The sequence below is a fragment of the Megascapheus bottae genome, chromosome 13, assembly GCF_031878675.1.
Source record: "Megascapheus bottae isolate mThoBot1 chromosome 13, mThoBot2.hap1, whole genome shotgun sequence".
NCBI lineage: Eukaryota > Metazoa > Chordata > Mammalia > Rodentia > Geomyidae > Megascapheus > Megascapheus bottae.
The window spans coordinates 19,889,401-19,907,761 of record NC_143521.1 but is presented as its reverse complement, the minus strand read 5'-3'; the positions used below and the strand labels follow the sequence as shown (position 1 = coordinate 19,907,761).

Here is an 18,361-nt window from a genome sequence, read left to right as displayed (position 1 = left end):
TGTGGACTTTTTCTCAGACATCCAGAATAATTTCTGTTGTGATAAAACAGTACCAAATTCTTAAGACTTTCTGAGTAAGACTGAGCTTTCTCAGAGTGGCTAAAGGTGATCTTGTCTTTTTAATAATTCTATAGTCATTGAGTAATTTTACATTCTCTTTGTTTTACAAAGGAGAAGATAAAACGTTTATCTTTCTTATTTCCAGGGACCATAATTTTGACTACTTGGAGTTTCGACTTTGGATTGGCCTGTGGTCAGCCTTCCTGTGTCTCATTTTGGTTGCCACCGATGCCAGCTTTTTGGTTCAGTACTTCACTCGTTTCACAGAGGAGGGGTTCTCTTCTCTAATTAGCTTCATCTTTATCTATGATGCATTCAAGAAGATGATCAAGCTAGCAGATTACTACCCTATCAATTCTGACTTCAAAGTGGGATACAATACTCACTTTTCCTGTGTCTGTGTGCCACCCGACCCAGGTGAGAGCTACTTAGTCCCAGCATTTAACCAATGTCTGGAGAAAGACAGAGGCTTTGTGCTTGCAAGTTTTTAATATGGTATAATGGTCCTCTGAAGTTGTTTCATTTTATTTTCTCTGAGCAATTTCTACTGACTATGAAGTCTGAGCCATCTTTTGCTAGTGATTTAATCAGAGTTGAACTAACAGCTCAGAAACATAAATATAACTGGCTCAATGCTTTAAAATTGCCACAGACTACAGTGTTTGCAGAGAATTATTGTGTACATTGTTCTTGGTTTTGTGTGGTGCATGAGGAGATCCAGGTACGTATAGTAACTGATGTATAGACCAGATAAATGTAATTACCTTGTATATTACTGCTATTGTTTTTATCACCATAGGGATCCCTTCTTTTTCATAAACTTTGAATTGGTTATTTTAAACTTATAAAGTAACTAGGAATATACCAATTTATCTTATATAATTTGAACCATGAAATTAGAGAAAGAAATTCAGGATAGAATCATTGAGCCTCCCTGGTGGAGCATGCCCATAATCCTAGCTGCTCAGGAGGCTGAGATCTGAGGATCACAGTTCAAAGCCAGCCTGGGTACAGAGGCCCATGAGACTCTCATCTATAACTGCCAGAAAAGGAAATGGCACTGTGATTCAAGTGGTAGAGCACTAATCTTGAGCCGAAGAGCTCAGGGACAGAGTCCAAGCCCAGATTTCAAGCCCCATGACTGGCCAAAAAGAAAAAAAATCATTGACTGGTAAGGGCAGGATTTATAATTATCTCTACCAAATAATGTAAGTAAATGGCAAGAAAAAAGAAATACGGGAAAAGAGAGATGAAGAGACAGAGAAAGATGGACAGAGACCAAGTGGGGAGAAGACAGAGGGCAAAGAAAAAAAAAGAGCATGTCTGTTATGTTCTGGCATTAGATTCCTATTTTGGAGTCACAAAAGACATTAAAGTAACTCCTGGATGAGAAATGTAATCCTATACATCTTAGCACTTTGACATTAGTCGTGCCAAACCTAAGACAAGATCAGAAATTTTTCATGAAAGCAGTATTCAGGTTGACCTTTGAAGTATTTTCATCATCAACGTATAGTATCTGAGGTTTTTGGACCAGGGATTCACTTTAAGGAAAGTTGCTTTAGACCTGCTATATATGGTGGAATGAAGGGTAGATGTTTGCATTGGACAATCAAATGACAGTTATGCAATTAGATATTTGTCAATTTCCCTTAAAATAAAAATGAATGCACAGTCACTTTTTAAGTAAGGCCCCATAGACCAGAGATCCAACAGTATTCAGGGTTATATAACACAAATGTGAAATCATTTGTGTAATATCTACTTTCTTTATGAATTTTGAGGGAAAACCTTGTAATATTTACAGTAAAAGAAATATATGCCGATGTGGTAGCTCACGCCTGTAATCCTAGCTACTCAGGAGGCCGAGATCTGAGGATCAAGGTTTAAAGCCAGCCCTGGGCACAAAAGAACTTGAGACTCTTATCTCCAATTAACCTCTAGAAAATGGGAAGTGGGGCTTGGCTAAAGGGTAGGGTGGTAGCCTTGAGCTGAAGAGCTCAGGGACAACTCCCAAACTGAGTTCAAGCCTCATGACACACAACAAAAAAAAAAAAAAGGAAAAGAAGTACATATTAATGAACAGATGCAAAATGGAATGTGAATGCAAAATGCTAGGAAGCGTTGTCCTCCTTGTGAGAGGTAAATGATCATGACTCTGGAAGTACTGGCGATATGAGCTATTCTTCTCTGTCCCCTGAGTAGACAGCAGAACCATACTCACTGAGTGCTCTAGGCTGATGATTGCAAGACAGAGTATCTTGAGTTTAATGCTTGCAGTTTATTTTCTTCAGAGTCTAAGAAAAATCAGTACACATTAAAATCAAACCCAAGCTTAAAAGCAACATGAAGAGGTACAAAGTGGAAATTTAAGATTCAGGTGAACATGTACACTGGAGAGATGTAATAGCCTAGCACACATTCTCAGATGTGTATTGACTTGAAGTATTTCAAGATTTATTTATTTGTTTATCTGCAACTAAATGTCTCTTATGTCATTGGCTTGGAGTTCATTTCATAGAATATTTTATATGATCACCTGCACATAGCTTTTGAGCCTTTGGTATTTTGTAAGTTAAAAAGTCTTTTGAAGAGAAAAGCATGCAGTAATGACATTAGACTCAATTAAGTATGTTCCCTAAAAAAATACAAGAATGAGGAAGTCCTTCCTGAGAGAGATGCATATAAAATCCATGTAGCCATTCAGCCTGTATCCCCAAGGAAATCCTGATATTGAAATGACTAGATTTACATGCATATTTAACATTCATTTTCATTTGCTTATTTATATTTATGCATACTTAATTTAATTTTAATTAATAATTACTAACAAATATTACATAATTTAATTATTACCAGACAATATTTGTGGACAAATATTGTTTGTTATTTTATTAGGTAATTAATTTTAATTATAGTTTTTCAGAACTTCAAGAGGTTGTACAAGGGACTTACAATTTGACATGTTCATCTAAGTATCCAGTGCTTCTCTATCAATCACTTTGTCATTCTCTCCCATCCCATCTCTTCTCTCCACCCAGGCCCATTTCATATTTCCACCTTTCTTTATCACATTATTTACATTGCTTATTCTTGCTGTCTTTGTCTCTTGTTCTCTTTTACATTATCCACCCACTCCCACTATAAATATTTATATGCTTATTTATTCATGAAAAAGTGCCTAAGCTGAATTCTTAGGCTGGATGTGTAATTATCTACCATGGTTTTCTACCTCTCCACTGTGTTCTTTGAGGTGTTTATAAAACTGGATGAGGGTTTTGTCAGCACACCTGTCATACACAAAAAGCTATACCTACTGTTACCCTGTCCCTAACAGAGGCTAAGGAAAATTTCCATTGATTCTTTGAATTGTACACAGACAGAAAAGGTAATAGGGAACCAAAGAAGACATACCAAATGTCTTCATGTAATTTTCCTTCTGGGGTGGCTCTTAGTATTTGAGAAGCGATTAAACCAACTTGAAACATAAATGAGAGGTTTAGGCTTTTTCTTTGAGCATTTTCCCCAGGTTGTGTAGAAAGTATATGGCAAATGACTCTGAAGTGAATTCGGAAGGACTTGCATTCTTCTTCCCTCCACGTAGCACTGGTTGGGCACTAAAGTAGACTTTGAAGTCACAAAATCTTTTATTTGAGTTCTTTGTATTTGAGTTTGCCAACTATGACTTGAACAAATTCCTTTCTTGCATCCAGAAAGCTTAGCCTCACTTTCTTCATGCTGCTTGTAAATTATTCGGGGGCAGGGGTGGACTTGTAAAAGCTAGTTAGTATCTTGCCCTTAGAAAATTTCTAAAGAAGTCATATTTAAAAAAAAAAACCTTTAAAGGATACAACTAAGAGATTAAATTGACTCCAGCATCTTTTGCAGGCGACAGGAAAGTGAAAAGAGTAAAATTTTCACTCAGTGACTGTTAGCTGCCAAATAAATTTATATATTTTACGTTGTGTATCATTTACAATACCTGGAAGGGTAGACACTATTACTAGTGGAATTCAAGATGTTTTGAAACACAGAAATAAATGAATCTACTCAGTTCGTATGCACATTTCTACTTGGTGACAGGTGTGAAATCACACTCAGAAGTGTCAGGGTTCTTCTCCCCATTCCTCAAATCCCTCCTCCTTATATTCGCTGCCATAGCCTATCAGCACAACAGGTGGGCAGGACAAAATCCACGTGTTTACCCTTACTACAGGTCTCAGCTGAAAGTTATTAGACATGGCGTTACTCGGACGCCAACACACGAGTACATGGTGTGATTAAAGCATAAAAACCCATGTTAGTAATGAATTGGTGTACGGTGAACTTTCCTTCACTCACTCCTTGCTCTCACTTTAGAGGTTTTGAACTGAATTATGTTGTCTCTTACACACTTAGGCTATTAAGCCATTAATGCAAGGTGGGAAGTAGAAAATCTATTGCCTCTGCATTTGCTAGTAGATGTCACATTTCTAAGACAAAAGGAGTTTAGTGTTAAAACCATCAGGTCATGGTTTTTGAATACTAGCCATTCATGGAAAAAATAACCATGAATGTCAAACTTCTAGCTTAATTTTCTTCTTAGTTTTGCTGTAAAGCTAGATAGATGGCTTGTGTACCAAGAATAATTAGTGTTAAAAAGGGAGAGAAGGTACATTAAGATAAGGGAAATAGGACTAGGACTTTGGCCTAGTGGTAGAGTGCTTGCCTAGCATGCACGAAGATCCAGGTTCAAGTCCTTGGTACCACATACATAGAAAAAAACTGGAAGTGGTGCTGTGGCTCAAGTGGTAGAGCTCTAGCCTTGAGAAATTCCAAGGACAGTGCTCAGGCCATGAGCTCAAGCCCAGGACTGGCAAAAAGAAAAAAAAAAAGGAAATAAATGAGAGCACGTTTTAGGAAAGCAAGGGAGAACAGAAAAGGAAGATTTGCCTCCACAGAGACAAAATTAAAAAGTTAGAATGTATTGAGGACATGAGGACCTTTTTTTCATGATTAGAGGCCTCAGCTTTTATTTCTGGAAAATCACATCTCAGTTTTCAGGATCACAGCTCCATCTGTGATGGTTGCTGGTTCATTGTTACATACTGTTCCAGTGTTGAAAAACAAGTCATCCATGCCAGCTTAAATATTATTGACTCATTGATTGAATTATTATACTAAGAGTGCATGTTGTGATGAAAGGAAGTCTTTTGTTGCTTTTAGAATATTTACTTGAGCTGTACATGGAACTGTGTTACTCTTGCTCTCATATTTCTAGTTTCCTGTCAAGAAGCACTGAACTAATGTTACACAGATTACAACTGAAAACTAGTAAGGTTATGTTGAACTCTTAGCATTGCTATGAAGTGTTGAACATATAAAAGGAATACATAATCGTATAGTTTTACAGGGTTTTGTAAAACATGAGAATGTTATGAAAATACAGAAATCCATTTACTCTTTTGCAAACCACAAGCAAGTATAACCTCTATGTGCTTTTTTGTTTTAATCTCTCCTAAAAATAGCCTTTAAATGTGTGTGTTCAGAATTTTCTGATGTTCTAGAGATTGTCTAAGATAAAGATACTAACTAGGCTTTACTACAAGCTTTCCTAAAAACAATTAATGAACAGTGTACTAAGATAAAGATACTAACTAGGCTTTACTACAAGCTTTCCTAAAAATAATTAACGAACAGTGAAATATAGACAATAGAAAATGCTTGAAACTAGATTGGAGAGGGAAAAGTTTAGGAGCTCAGTCCTTATATTTGGGAGCATTTATTTCAGTGGTACTGACTTTTAAGATTACTCTTAAGTGTGAGAGGCAAGATATTCAGGTCTTCTAAGAAGAATAAAGAATTGATTATAAACCTGAATGCCACACTTTTTGTAAATAGGAAAATAAATATGGACACCCTCTCATCTCTTTATCCTGTCTTCTTTTCTCTTTCTTTCCCCTGATTTATTTCTCTTTCAGACACAAATTTCAGCTTTTTAAGAATTGTGCTATTTACAATGAAGTAGAATATATGTATTCAAGTTGACATATATTGCTTTTAAAAAATAAGACATTGGTAGTTAAATAGTGCTAGTTATATTTGAATGAATGGGGATCCAAGCTAAAATCCATCCTAGATTTTAGAAATAAATTCCAACTCCAGTATCATTGTTAATTTGCCAAATGTGTAAAGGTTGTGGTTATTAAATGCTCAAGGATACATTAATATTTTAGAACTAGTCAAAATAAATTTTCTGACCAGGTGTTGGGTTTTTTTTGTCTGGAAGAGAAAGGAAGCCTTACTAAAAATGTTAAATTATAAAAGCAAGAAAAATAGCCTTGGGACATAGACACTGCATTGTTCACAGAGGGGATATATTTTATTGATTTGTAGCTGACTGTTCCAGGGAGAACACGCTTAATAATAGATGAGTGGTTAAGAAGAGTACATCCTTTCTCGGGCACTGAGTGTGTCCCTTTCTATGATCTCTAGGTAAAAGGCAGCTTTTCCCGAGTCTGTAGGAACAAGCCAAGTGATTGAAAGTTGCCATGGCTTCTACTTTATACCTCCCTTCCCAACATGAGGAGGCTTCCAAAAAATGATCCATAACCATTGTCATGACAGTTTCAATATTTTTTCTCATTGTAGAGTGTTTTCATTGGCCTAATATAATGCACCAGTGGGTTACAAATACCAAAAAGAAGTGAATTGTTTGTATCGCCTTTGATCAAATAGGATGGTCATTATGTGTTACATAATTAGAAAGCTCATGAAAATGAAAAGAGGAAATAATCCTCATGTTTCTTCTATGAACGGTGTACCATATGATGTAAATTTTACTTTTATTGTGATTCTCTTGAAATAAGTTATGGTAAAATCAAGTCACAGTCATGGTAAAATCAAGGAGTAAAAGTTCTGATAGAGTATCCTTGAAGTGGCCACTTGTGAAATTCTTTCACCAGTATAATGCATGTTCTGTTGCTCATGCTTATGTGGTATTTGAAGACAACCATCAATATTTGAATTACCCATTATTTTAGTTTCTTTTTATGGTCCTCACATACTCTTTCTGTATAATGTTTGTAAAAATCAGGAAAGGGGAAACATTCAATATGGATTGTCTACATACCTAGCATATGTGAACTCAGGCCTGTAATCTTATCTAATAATAATGACCTATTATAGATAGTTCATACCAACAATTCTAGCTAATTAGGAGGCTGAGATCTGAGGATCACAGTTTGAAGCCAGCCTGGGCAGACAAATCTATAAGACTTGTCTACACTTATGCAGCAAAAATCCAGAAGTGGATAGAGATCCAGTCTTGAGTTTAAAAAAAGTCAAGCCAGAGGCTCTAAGTTCAAACCCAGGATAGGCATACACACACACAAACACAGACACAGACACAGACACACACACACACACACACACACACACAGAGACAGAGAGAGAGAGAGAGAGAGAGAGAGAGAGACAGAGAGAGAGAGAGAGAGAGAGAGAGAGAGAGAATATTAGTCTACTGGAATGTGCCTACTCATAGAACATCTCAAGCCTCATTCTTGGTGAAAACACTAAAGGAACAAGAGAAGATGAATATAAACTTATTAGTTATGACTGAAAGAATATCACCTTTCCTACTTTGTGCAGAGTTCTACTAGTTCATTTTGTCATCTCCACAAAAACCATTTTGTGGTCAAGATATGGTGAGAGTAAAGAGGGTGAATGTTTACCATGGGTAAACATTGCAAATGTAGAAGGGTACCAACTCTGAGAGGATGTGATCCCTTCTTTTGTTCACCAAAAGTTTCCACAGCCGAAGCCATACTTTATCTCTTGCTCTTTCTGCCAGTTTCTCATTAAACAGAAAGGAAGAAAAGCTGGCTTAAAGTGGAAAAGTCGCAGATATACATTAAAATTCTAATACTGATAAAATGCATTTCTTTATTCCAGAGTAATAGCTAAAAACTTGATACACGGAGTGGCACGGGAGGGAGGGAGACAAAAAGTGAAAATCCAAATAAGGAAAAAAATGATCTATCTGTAGAAACTCCTCAAACCTATTATGAGATACAGATTATCCTGGTGATTATGGGCTAAATCTAAATTAGCCGGATTCTTGAAGCAAAGAATATCTCTTTGTCAAAAGCTTTGGTGCTGTACAGACAGTGAAGACAAAAGTGCAGTGTTTTGGCTTTTCCATTTGACCTTTTCAGTATCTTAATTAAGGATAGTGCAGATTCTATATAAATGGATCCTTCAGCAGATGAATTTGCACTGTATGTGTCTGGACCCAAATGGTGACCAATACCTTTGGTAGCCAAAGTTCCCAGTTGTAATGGATCATTTTCTTATTGGTAAGCCTAAAGAAATGTACTTTTAATTTCATTTATGGACTCTGCTATACCCTGCCAATGGATATTTATGGAAATTTTTTATATTTATTCTAGTGTTTGGTTGGAAGTAGCTGCTACTAAAATAAGTAAAGTATTAAACACCTTTTCCCATTCTTTAGAGGCTTGTCCTGTGGGATTTTTTTTTTTTTGCCTGTACTGGGCTTGAGCGCAGAGCCTGAGCACTGTCCTTGGACTTTCTCAAGGCTAGAGCTCTACCACCTGAGCCTCAGCACCACTTTTGGCTTTTTTTATGTATGTGGCACCGAGAAATCGAACCTGGGTCTTCGTGCATGCTAGGCGAGCACTCTACCACTAGGCCAAACTCTCGGCCCATCCTGTGGGATTTTTGAGAGCCAGTGTGCTTTAGTAGTTTGTATTAGGGAAAAATGAAAAGATGAAAACATTTACAAGAGTAGAGTTGATGTGTTTCAAACCTGTGAGCAATTACTTAAAGTTTAGACTGGAAAATTATTTTAGCATACTCCTGGTCCTTATTACCGATTTCATAAGGAAGGGACTTTTAATATCTGCCTGCTACACTTATATTTTAGCCCTTCCTTTAAGACCTTGTGGCAGGAAGTGATGAAACCAGGAGCAGTTTTCTAGACACCATTTAAATAGAACCTGTGATTTCACATGTTTCTTTTCAAATGCTCAGACAGATTGACAGAGTCAACATCTTATACAGTAGAAAGTCACATCTTCTGACACCAGCAACTACTATCTCACCTTGAATTTTTTGGCCACAGAAACCGCTTGATTTTATTGATTAGAAATGCTGGATAGGAGAAAGAAAAAATTTGTAAATGATGTCTTGGTTCCAACTCTGCTTCGAATGGACTCTTTAAGGAAGGTACCTGCTGTGTCTTACTTTAATTCAGAGTCCTGTACAATAGATAAAAGTATGAAACTTAATTTAAATTTTTAGAGCAAGATAATAATAAAAACTTAAGCTCTGGCCAGGTACCAATGGAACACACCTGTAATCCTAGCTGCTTTAGGAGTCTGAGGCCTGCAGTTCAAAGCCAGCCCAGGCACAAAGGTCCACGAGCCTCTTATCTCCAGTTCACCAGAAAACTGTAAGTGGCGCTATGCCTCAAGTGGTAGGGCAGTAGCCTTGAGCTGAAGAGCTCAGGCCCAGAGTTGAAGCCCCATGACTGACAAAACAAAACAAAATCTTAAGCTCTGTTTGTATTTACAAACCTCTTCCTCTTATGAAATGGATTCTTGTTTCATTGTGCCAAGTGTTCTTTAGCTTGTTTGATTCTATGATATGTAATAAAGTAGAACACAATAAGAAAAAATATATATGCTGGCAGCAGCTACATTTAAGTTAACAGTTTCACAATTCAGAGCCTTTAGTGGTTAGAAAGGATTCCAAAATGGTGCAAAACTAGGATCCAAGCTAAATATTTTCTCTTTTGTTTGGTTTACTTTTCTTTCCTTTTCTTCTCTCTCTCTCTCTCTCTCTCTCTCTCTCTGCTTTTTTAGGTTCTTATTCATTTTAATCTGCAAACACCCCTTTCCTAGTTTTGTTTATTAATAGTAAACAATTTTTTGAGTTTCTGTGAGTTAAGATTAAGACTGTATGAGTTTTAGAGAAAGCAACGACTAAGACATGCCTTTTTTCTTCCTCTCTGATAGATTTCACACTCCAAATTCCAACCAACAAATAAACACATGTGTTTCTTTTTTTTTCTTTATTTTTTTATTGTAATTAGTAAAAGGGTTACATGATATTTGCCAGATAGAAGGTACATTAATTCACATACATTGATACCCTTTCAACACATGTGTTTCTCTATAAAGTTTCCATAGGCAGGATCTGAACCATGGCAAGCTAAAATGATAGAATAGGACTTGATGGGAGAAGGTAGAGACTAATTTGCAATTAAAATGTTAAATGAGCTAATGTGTTCCTGAGACAAAAATCTGATGGTGTTATTTCATATTTCCATAAATGAAGGCTCTCTTCTTTGTGTAATAGCTTATTTTATAATGTGGAGCTTCCCATCAGAGGAAAGAAAAGAGGCTTATCTGACAAAGTAAAATATTTTAATAAGATACTATCTTTTGATATTTAGACTCATAAAATTTTAAGAGGATCTAATGAAGCAAGGCTCATAATTGCATTGGAGGACAGCCTGGGCAAAAAAAAAAGTTTCCAGGGTTCCATATCAACAGGAAAAAATTGTGCACAGTGGCATGTGCCTGTTATTCCTAGCTACAAGGGAAGCATAAATAGAGCCATGCTCAGGCCAGCCTGGGGAAAAGGTGGAACCATATTTAGAAAATAACAAGTGCAAAAAAGGATTAGAGGGGTGACAGAGCTACGAGTTCAAACCCCAATACAAACAAAAGCAAGCAAACAAGCAAATGAAATATATCCAAAGAGAAAGCCAGTTTAATAATGTGCTATAAAAGACAAGTTGAGGGCCGGGAGTTTGGCCTAGTGGTTAAAATGCTTGCCTAGCATGCATGAAGACCCGGGTTTGATTTCTCGGTACCACATACATAGAAAAAAGCTGGAAGTGGTGCTGAGGCTCAAGTGGTAGAGCTCTAGCCTTGAGAAAGTCCAAGGACAGTGCTCAGGCCCTGAGCTCAAGCCCAGGACTGGCAAAAAAAAAAAAAAAAAGACAAGTTGACATAGCATGCCATATTATATATGAACAATTTTGAAAAGTTAGAGTAAATATTACAACCCATTATAGTTACATTTAGACCTTTTTTATTTTCATAAAGTATTCATAGCTCAACTTAATGATTATGTAGTAAAGCTCCAATCAGTGAGATTCTGGTGTAAATGAAACCAGTGATCAACTTAATGATTAGCAATCACTTCTTCTATTAGGCAAAATACATTAAATATATTTTAGCACTGGGGTTGTTCCATATCTTTTTTCTTTTGGAAAATGGTAATATATTTTAATACCACTCTTTAAGTATTTACCATTGTTTCTCATGAGAACACAATGGATATATTTAAATTTTTGATTATTTTACTTAGGTGAAATACAAATACAGTAGATAGAGTTATAATACAAAACATAATAGATATACTCTATAATGAATAATATGTAATCAACTTTAAGTATAAATGATAAACGCAGTAAATAAAAACAATAAATACAGTTATAATAAAATTTTATTATGCCCTTAAGTTGTTATTGAAGATGTTTTTAGGGCTTGGTTTTTTTATCTTTGTTGTTATTAGGAAACCTAATGATGCATTTAGCTTGTCTCTATTTTATTTTTGTAGTCAAACATTCTTCTTTTCTTCTAGTTAATATCTCAATATCTAATGATACTACACTGGCCCTGGAGGATTTTCCAACTATTTCTTCTACTCATATGGTAAGTGGCTTCATATTTCAGACTACCTTTATACAGAATGCAAACTGTTTACCTTATTTGCAGTAATATTTCAGGTTGTGATATCTGTTATTCCTCATGGCATAGCATACCTATTTAATCATCATTATAGAGGAAGGAAAGAAAAATAACCCTTTTCTTTGTCCTTATTACCCACCCCCGCCCGTTTGAAAAACTGGACAGTTGTTATATATAGTACTGTTCAAAGCTGCGTAAGAATTTAACTTCAATATCCCTTCATTGTGACCCTGAAATATTTTCACAAGGGAAAAAGAGAGTTTATGAAGCCAGTAGCCTCATTTCCACCGTGGTTAACAATTCTTCCGGACATCTAAATGGTGCTGTGTTCAAGATGACTGCAGTAAGACATGTCCCCTTGTCACTTAGAGAGGACTATGCCTCCATCACGTGATGCGCTTTCCCATGGCTTGTAAACAAGGATCTTTAAGGGACTGGAACAAAGGTTTAAAAATGAGCTGTTTTGCAGTAGAAGGAGACTTTTGTATTGGATAAAAAGAGGAAAATGCTGCTTCAGGCTTCTAATTGTGTTCTTTCTGTGCTGAATATGGATTTGTACCAAAGAATATCAATCTCAGTTTTATGAAGACAGAGAGCATAATACCTTATTGGTCGAGTGCCCATCTCTCAGGAGACCAGAACACTTGGGCAGATATTACGTAGTGAGTGCCTGCAGCAGCCTTTCCAAAAATGATTTGTATCCTTCCTGGCCAGCCATTACATGATCCTGTTTCTCTCATTTTTCATATTCTGTAGCTTCTCTGACTTCTTTCCTTACAATTGAATTTTCTCTAATTTGGTTCAAACCTTACCTCTCTGTTTCATCATGTTTGATATTATGGATGTCTCGTCATATTTGATATTGTATATGTGGGTGAGGGTGTACATATGGTACAGAGAGGAGCTCAGTTTTTAGTCTTTTAGCTAGTCAACCTATTGTCAAGGTTGCCTAGAAAGCAGGAAAATTCTTCTAAGACTTTATTTAACTAAAGTTATTTTTCATGGTCAAAAAGAAATTAATGAGATATATAAGTTCATTTGCAATTAAAATTAAAACACACTTTCAGTGGCTTGAAAGGCATTGTTTCCAGCTGGGCACCAATGGTTCACCAGCCTGTAATCATAGCTGTTCCATAGTCTGAGATCTGAGGATGTCAGTTCAGAGTCAGCTTGGGCAAGAAAGTCTATGACTCTTACCTCTAATTAACCATAATTAACCACTGAAAAGCTGGTAGTGGAGCTGTGGCTGAAATGATGGAGTACTATTCTTACAATAAAAAGCTCTGGACAGCACCCAGGGCTTTACACAAAGAGGAAAAAAAGCATTGTTTCCTCACTAGATTCTTTTCATAAGTAATCAAGGAAAACTTTTTAAATTAAAGAATTTTTAAGCCTTTTCCTTGGGCAAGTCCTAGAGGAGCCCTGCAATTGATCATTACAACAAGATGGCCATGAGATTCTACTGGATTCCATTCAGATAGAAGCTGTGCTTGGCTCTTCTGGAATGACTATGACAGAGGATACTGAGATGTAATGATAATTCCAAGTTGGTCTACCATTTCAAGAGGTTATACTAGAGATGAAGTGTTTCATACATATTATAAGCTTATAAATCTTTCTATGTATTCTAGTCATCAATACCAACTATTTGTCCCCGTTATCTCCATTTTATAGAGAGAAAATGAAGTCCCTAAAGGTAAATAAGCTTTCTTGGGATAAGGATTTTAACTACAGTCTGAGTGATTCTAAAACATACATTATTGCACTCCACCATGATGTTCCATGTTTGTAAATTAAAGTTTGTGTATTTTCATTTCCTATGAGGGCTGTTGGGCCCCTCATATGCCTATCACCTTCTCTTCCTAACTAAACAGTAAAGTACTTTTGGGTGCCAGTGGTTCTTTCCTATAATCCTAATCCTAGCTCCTTAGAAGGCTGAGGTCTGAGAAGCCAGGTTCAAAGGTAACCAAGGCAGAAAAATGTAAGAGACTCTGTCCCTAATTAACCAGCAAAAAACTAGATCACATACACACACACACACACACACACACACACACACACACACACACACATACACACACACACACAGATACCTCAAATGGTAGAGCACTAGCCAACAGCAAGAAAGCCAGGCAAGAGTATGAGGACCTGAGTTCAAGCCCAGTACTGATACGCAACAAAGAAAAACCAAAATAAGTTATGGGAATAAGTGTGTGTGTGTGTGTGTGTGTGTGTGTGTGTGTGTGTATGTGTGTGTGTTGTGTGAAAGAGATTATAGAGATTATGAGGAAAATTTTTATTCTAGTTTTTGTTTCTCCTCTTTTGTTTATATAATACCTTTATGTACACTTTGTGTAAACATACACAAATACATAATATCCACATTGATAATTATAGGTAAATGGTTCCAATATCAGTAGTAAAGGGATAATATGACATTATCTTTACTAATAACTACCATTTATTGGCCAAGCATGCTGACCCCTGTCTATAACCCTAACTACTTGGGAGACAAAGATGAGGAAGATTGAATTTTGACTCTAGCCCAGGCCAAAAAAAAAGATAAACTAAAACAAAAACAAGAGTGGAGGAATACATTCAGTGGTAGAGCACATGAGGTTCTGAATTCAAACCCCAATACCACCAAGTGAATATAAAATCAAAAAGGAAAACTAATAAGCATGGAAACTTTCAATATATTAAGCACCTATTACATGCCAGACTCATGTATTAGTTTCCTGAAATTCTCACAGTAAGTAATCTAATAGACTATTAGATGTCAATTCTGTTTTACAGATGAAACAGAGGCTTACAAAAGGCAGTTGATCTCAAAAAGGGCCATATCTCTCATATAGAGTAAAAGTAGAATTTAAAGTTATGGATGTGTGCATCTACCATTGTAGCTGTATCATGAGCTGTTACTTGTAGAAGGATTTACTTGAATGGTGAGTGCCTGTGCGAGACTGTCTTGCTTCAAATGTAGCCCTCCAGAACTAATTAGGCTGGAATGCTTCTTGTTTCTTGTTTGTTTTGCTTTTACAAATATTTTTATTTTTTATTTTATTATGAAGATAATGTATAGTGGGGTTACAGTTACATTCATCAGGTACTTGGTGCATTGATACCCCTTCTCATGTTTTTGGCCCCGTTTTCCTCCATCTACCCCCTCTCAATCATCTTGTTTTCCCCCTTCCCTTTCCTATTTCAAATAAATAATTGTATATACAATATACCAGGTAACAAAGTCAGATACAATGACATGAGATTAACCATAAGGGCAAAAAGAAGAGAAAATAACATAGTACATTAAGAACAACAATCACACAAGTTAAACCTCTTGTGGGATGCTTCTTAGTGTCCTAGCTACTGTTGTCTCCTGAGTGATAACAGTACCTCCTTCACAGATGTCCATGTATGGGCCAGATTAGTGCATAGGACCTGTCTCTCAGCCAGTGTTAGGTACAGTTACCATTCTCTTTTGATATTATTACTGCACCTGAGCCATACTACCTCCGTTACCTGTGTGAATGGAGGAAAGAAACTGGAAGCCATTGTTTTGATGGGCTGCTGAATTCTCTTTGCCCAGCTCTGTTGGCCTTTTCCAGGACCCACAGTCATCAGACTTAATTTCATCCTTTCCCTCCCAGTCACAATTAGGTTCTAAGAGAAGGTGCAGTAAAAGTGACATGTAGCCCTAGGGGCTAGAGAATCTGTCTTACAAGGCACTGACAACCTCCTGTCAGAGGAAGGAAGGCCTTCCTCCTTCAGCTTCAGTAGCAAAAAGACAAGCTTTCTTCTTTCCCATGGAGGAGTATGTTTTAGAGAGAATGACCAGGACAAAGAATCATGTGAGCATTTAGACAGGCTATTAAAACTCTAAAATTGGTGTACCTCAAGATAAAATTTTTCCAGTATTTCGACTTATTTATTTAAATCATTGTATATTTATTTCTTCTTACCTTTGCTACTTTTCCAATAATTTTTTACGTGACATATCCCTTTAACCTACAAACAAAATTCTTTAGAAGATTCCAGAAAGTTTTGAGACCAGCCAGAGCAAATGCATGCTGCATCCCAACAATGAATTTGAAGCTCTCAGAACTATCAGATTTGCGAATCTAATGTCACTCTGTTCTCAGGTGATCAAAAAGATCAGTTAGCATTTATTTCTCACAGCAGATTCATTTCTGCTTGTGTGTTTCTTTAAAGGGAAACTTCCCCTAACATACACAGTTCTCTGAGGGCTTCATTGAAACAAGTTTGGGCAGTTCTGTAGCCTCATGTAACTACCATCCAAATAAGACATAAGACATTTTCATCATCACAGGAGGTTCTAGAGAATTCTGTGTCTTGTGTTATGTTCTAGCTTTCTGAGCCTTGTGAGATCTTTCTTTTTCTATCTATTCTCTCCCGAGTCATCTGAGAGGGAAGTTCTCTGATCTTTCCAGAAGTTTCTGGATGCCTTAGAGAGCTTTCTCTCAGCTCTGCTTCTCTGCCTGCCATCTTAAGGAAGTTGTTTTCTTGCAATCTGGAGAGGATGAATGTGTCTAAGGGAGATGTCTCTCCTCCCTTCTGTCAAACCTCCAGACTTTCATGCATTATTGATACAGTTGATAAAAACTATGAGCAACTTTGGTGTGGGAATACAAGCTGTAGGACTCCTTTGAATTCTAATCTATCACCCCAGTCTACACACAATCATGAAAAATTCAGTAGAGATCTGACTTGCTTCTCACCTCTATCAATGATGCATCTCCCACCAGCTAGTGTGTGGGATGAGGCAGCCCAGTGACTCTTTTCTGAAGAGTTTGCTGTAGCATTTTAGAGTTTATTTAGCTCTCCTTACACCCTCATCTCTGATGAATTTTTGAAATTATGCTTTTTCTAGCTTACTCAGATTGTTTTGGTTGTTAGGTTGGGAGTGATGATCTTCCACAAATTTCTTATAAAAAATACAAGAAACGTTAAGCACAAGTAGAATAGTCAGTTGGGTTTTGGTATTCCACAGCCACAGCAATTGTGGCTCAGACATGCTAGAGATCATAAGATGTAACATTATTGCAAATCTAGCTTTCCCGCGGTGAAAAAACCCCAAAATGTGTATATAGACTTTTATTTATGGTATCACTAGCAAATGAATTTAAAAGGCATATTTTGTCAGTCAATACACAAGAAGAATAATCAAGACCTTTATTTGTTTATTTTTTACCTGTTACTCCATGAAACACAAAGAGATGCTGTTAACTCACATAAATTTTGCTCGACAAGCAGACATGGAAGCAAATGTCTTGATGTGATGCACCTTCAGGGTGATTGCAGAAGCTAACATTCATCTTCAAGGGAAACCGACTGTCATATTAATCTTCTTGTGCATAACATCTTTGTTTTCTCCCATTGAGAAAGTCAAGTGTGAAAAACAATCATTCTGCCCTTAAGTTTACTTGAAAATACAGGTTCTTGTTTTAAAGAGTCTTACAGAAAATCTCAAATGTGCACTAAGATGGAACAGTGCAATGCCTTCTTTATGACATAACATAGAAGCAATGTCATATTTTACCCATTCTGTCTTGTACATCTGTCACTTTCAGGGAGGATGCTATATTGTTTAAAGTTTTCAAATAAACCCTTCAGTGTTCATTCAGCTTCTAAGAATACAAGAAAATTCATTTTGTAGAAGTAGAGTACTTTTCTTGAGAATGAGATCCAGAAAAACTCAGTTGAAATCTCTTTCCAGTGGATGAATCTCAGTTAAGACCCACAGCAAGTTGGTTCTGTTTCTTTCAAATCTTTTTCCTTTTCTTAATATCCCTTTACCCAAACCTCTTTGGCCCACTCGGGGCTGGCCTCTCCATCTGGTCAGCATGAGCAAGTTTTTAATATTTATTGGGTAAGAGGATGGAGCATTTCAAGTTCTATGTTCTTGGCTCATGGTGCTTGTCCAATACATCTCCCTTCTCTCTGCTAATACATGAAGAAACATAAACCCAAAGTTTGTCAGTTGTTCTCCCATATCTACTGGTTTTGTTTCTTTCTCTGGTGTTCTCTAGTTTTGTCATCCTGCTACTCCTCTCCTTGCCAGTTTTTGAATAGAGGAATTCCAAAAGACCAGGGCTTAGTTTATATTTTTTTTCTATACCCATGAGATAAATTACTCTCTCTTCCAATCTTCTAATCTCTATGCCACTTATATATATATTGTTTTACTAATTCATAGCTATTACAAATTGAAGATAGACATTTTATTTAATTAGTTCATTACTTAATTTTTACTGCACCCCTGAAACTTGTTTTCATTGACCTGTGCAATGAAGATCTAATGTATTTTCTTGAAGATGGAACCCAAAAAGCATTATACATGCTAGGCAAGTGGTATGTAACTGGGGCTATGCCCCAGTTTTTTTTTTTAATGTTTTTTGGCGTTGAGCTCAGATCTCACCAACTTTGTCCAGTCAAAGTTATGTTCCTGCCTCTACCTCCCAAGGGACTGAAGTTATAGGAATGCACCACTACACCCAGCTTCAAGGAAAAACAGCATA

At 36.6% G+C, this 18,361-nt stretch overlaps 1 protein-coding gene across 4 annotated transcripts in view; it reads left to right on the top strand.

Annotated features, from left to right (window-relative positions):
- Positions 1 to 18,361, top strand: part of Slc4a4 (solute carrier family 4 member 4) — a 434,785-nt gene that overhangs the window by 358,660 nt on the left and 57,764 nt on the right. For all 4 annotated transcript variants that reach the window (XM_090343454.1, XM_090343451.1, XM_090343452.1 and 1 more), the window contains 2 exons: positions 206 to 477; positions 11,719 to 11,789. In XM_090343454.1, coding sequence (XP_090199580.1) covers positions 206 to 477; positions 11,719 to 11,789 — 343 coding nt within the window. The remainder of the gene's footprint in view (positions 1 to 205; positions 478 to 11,718; positions 11,790 to 18,361) is intronic.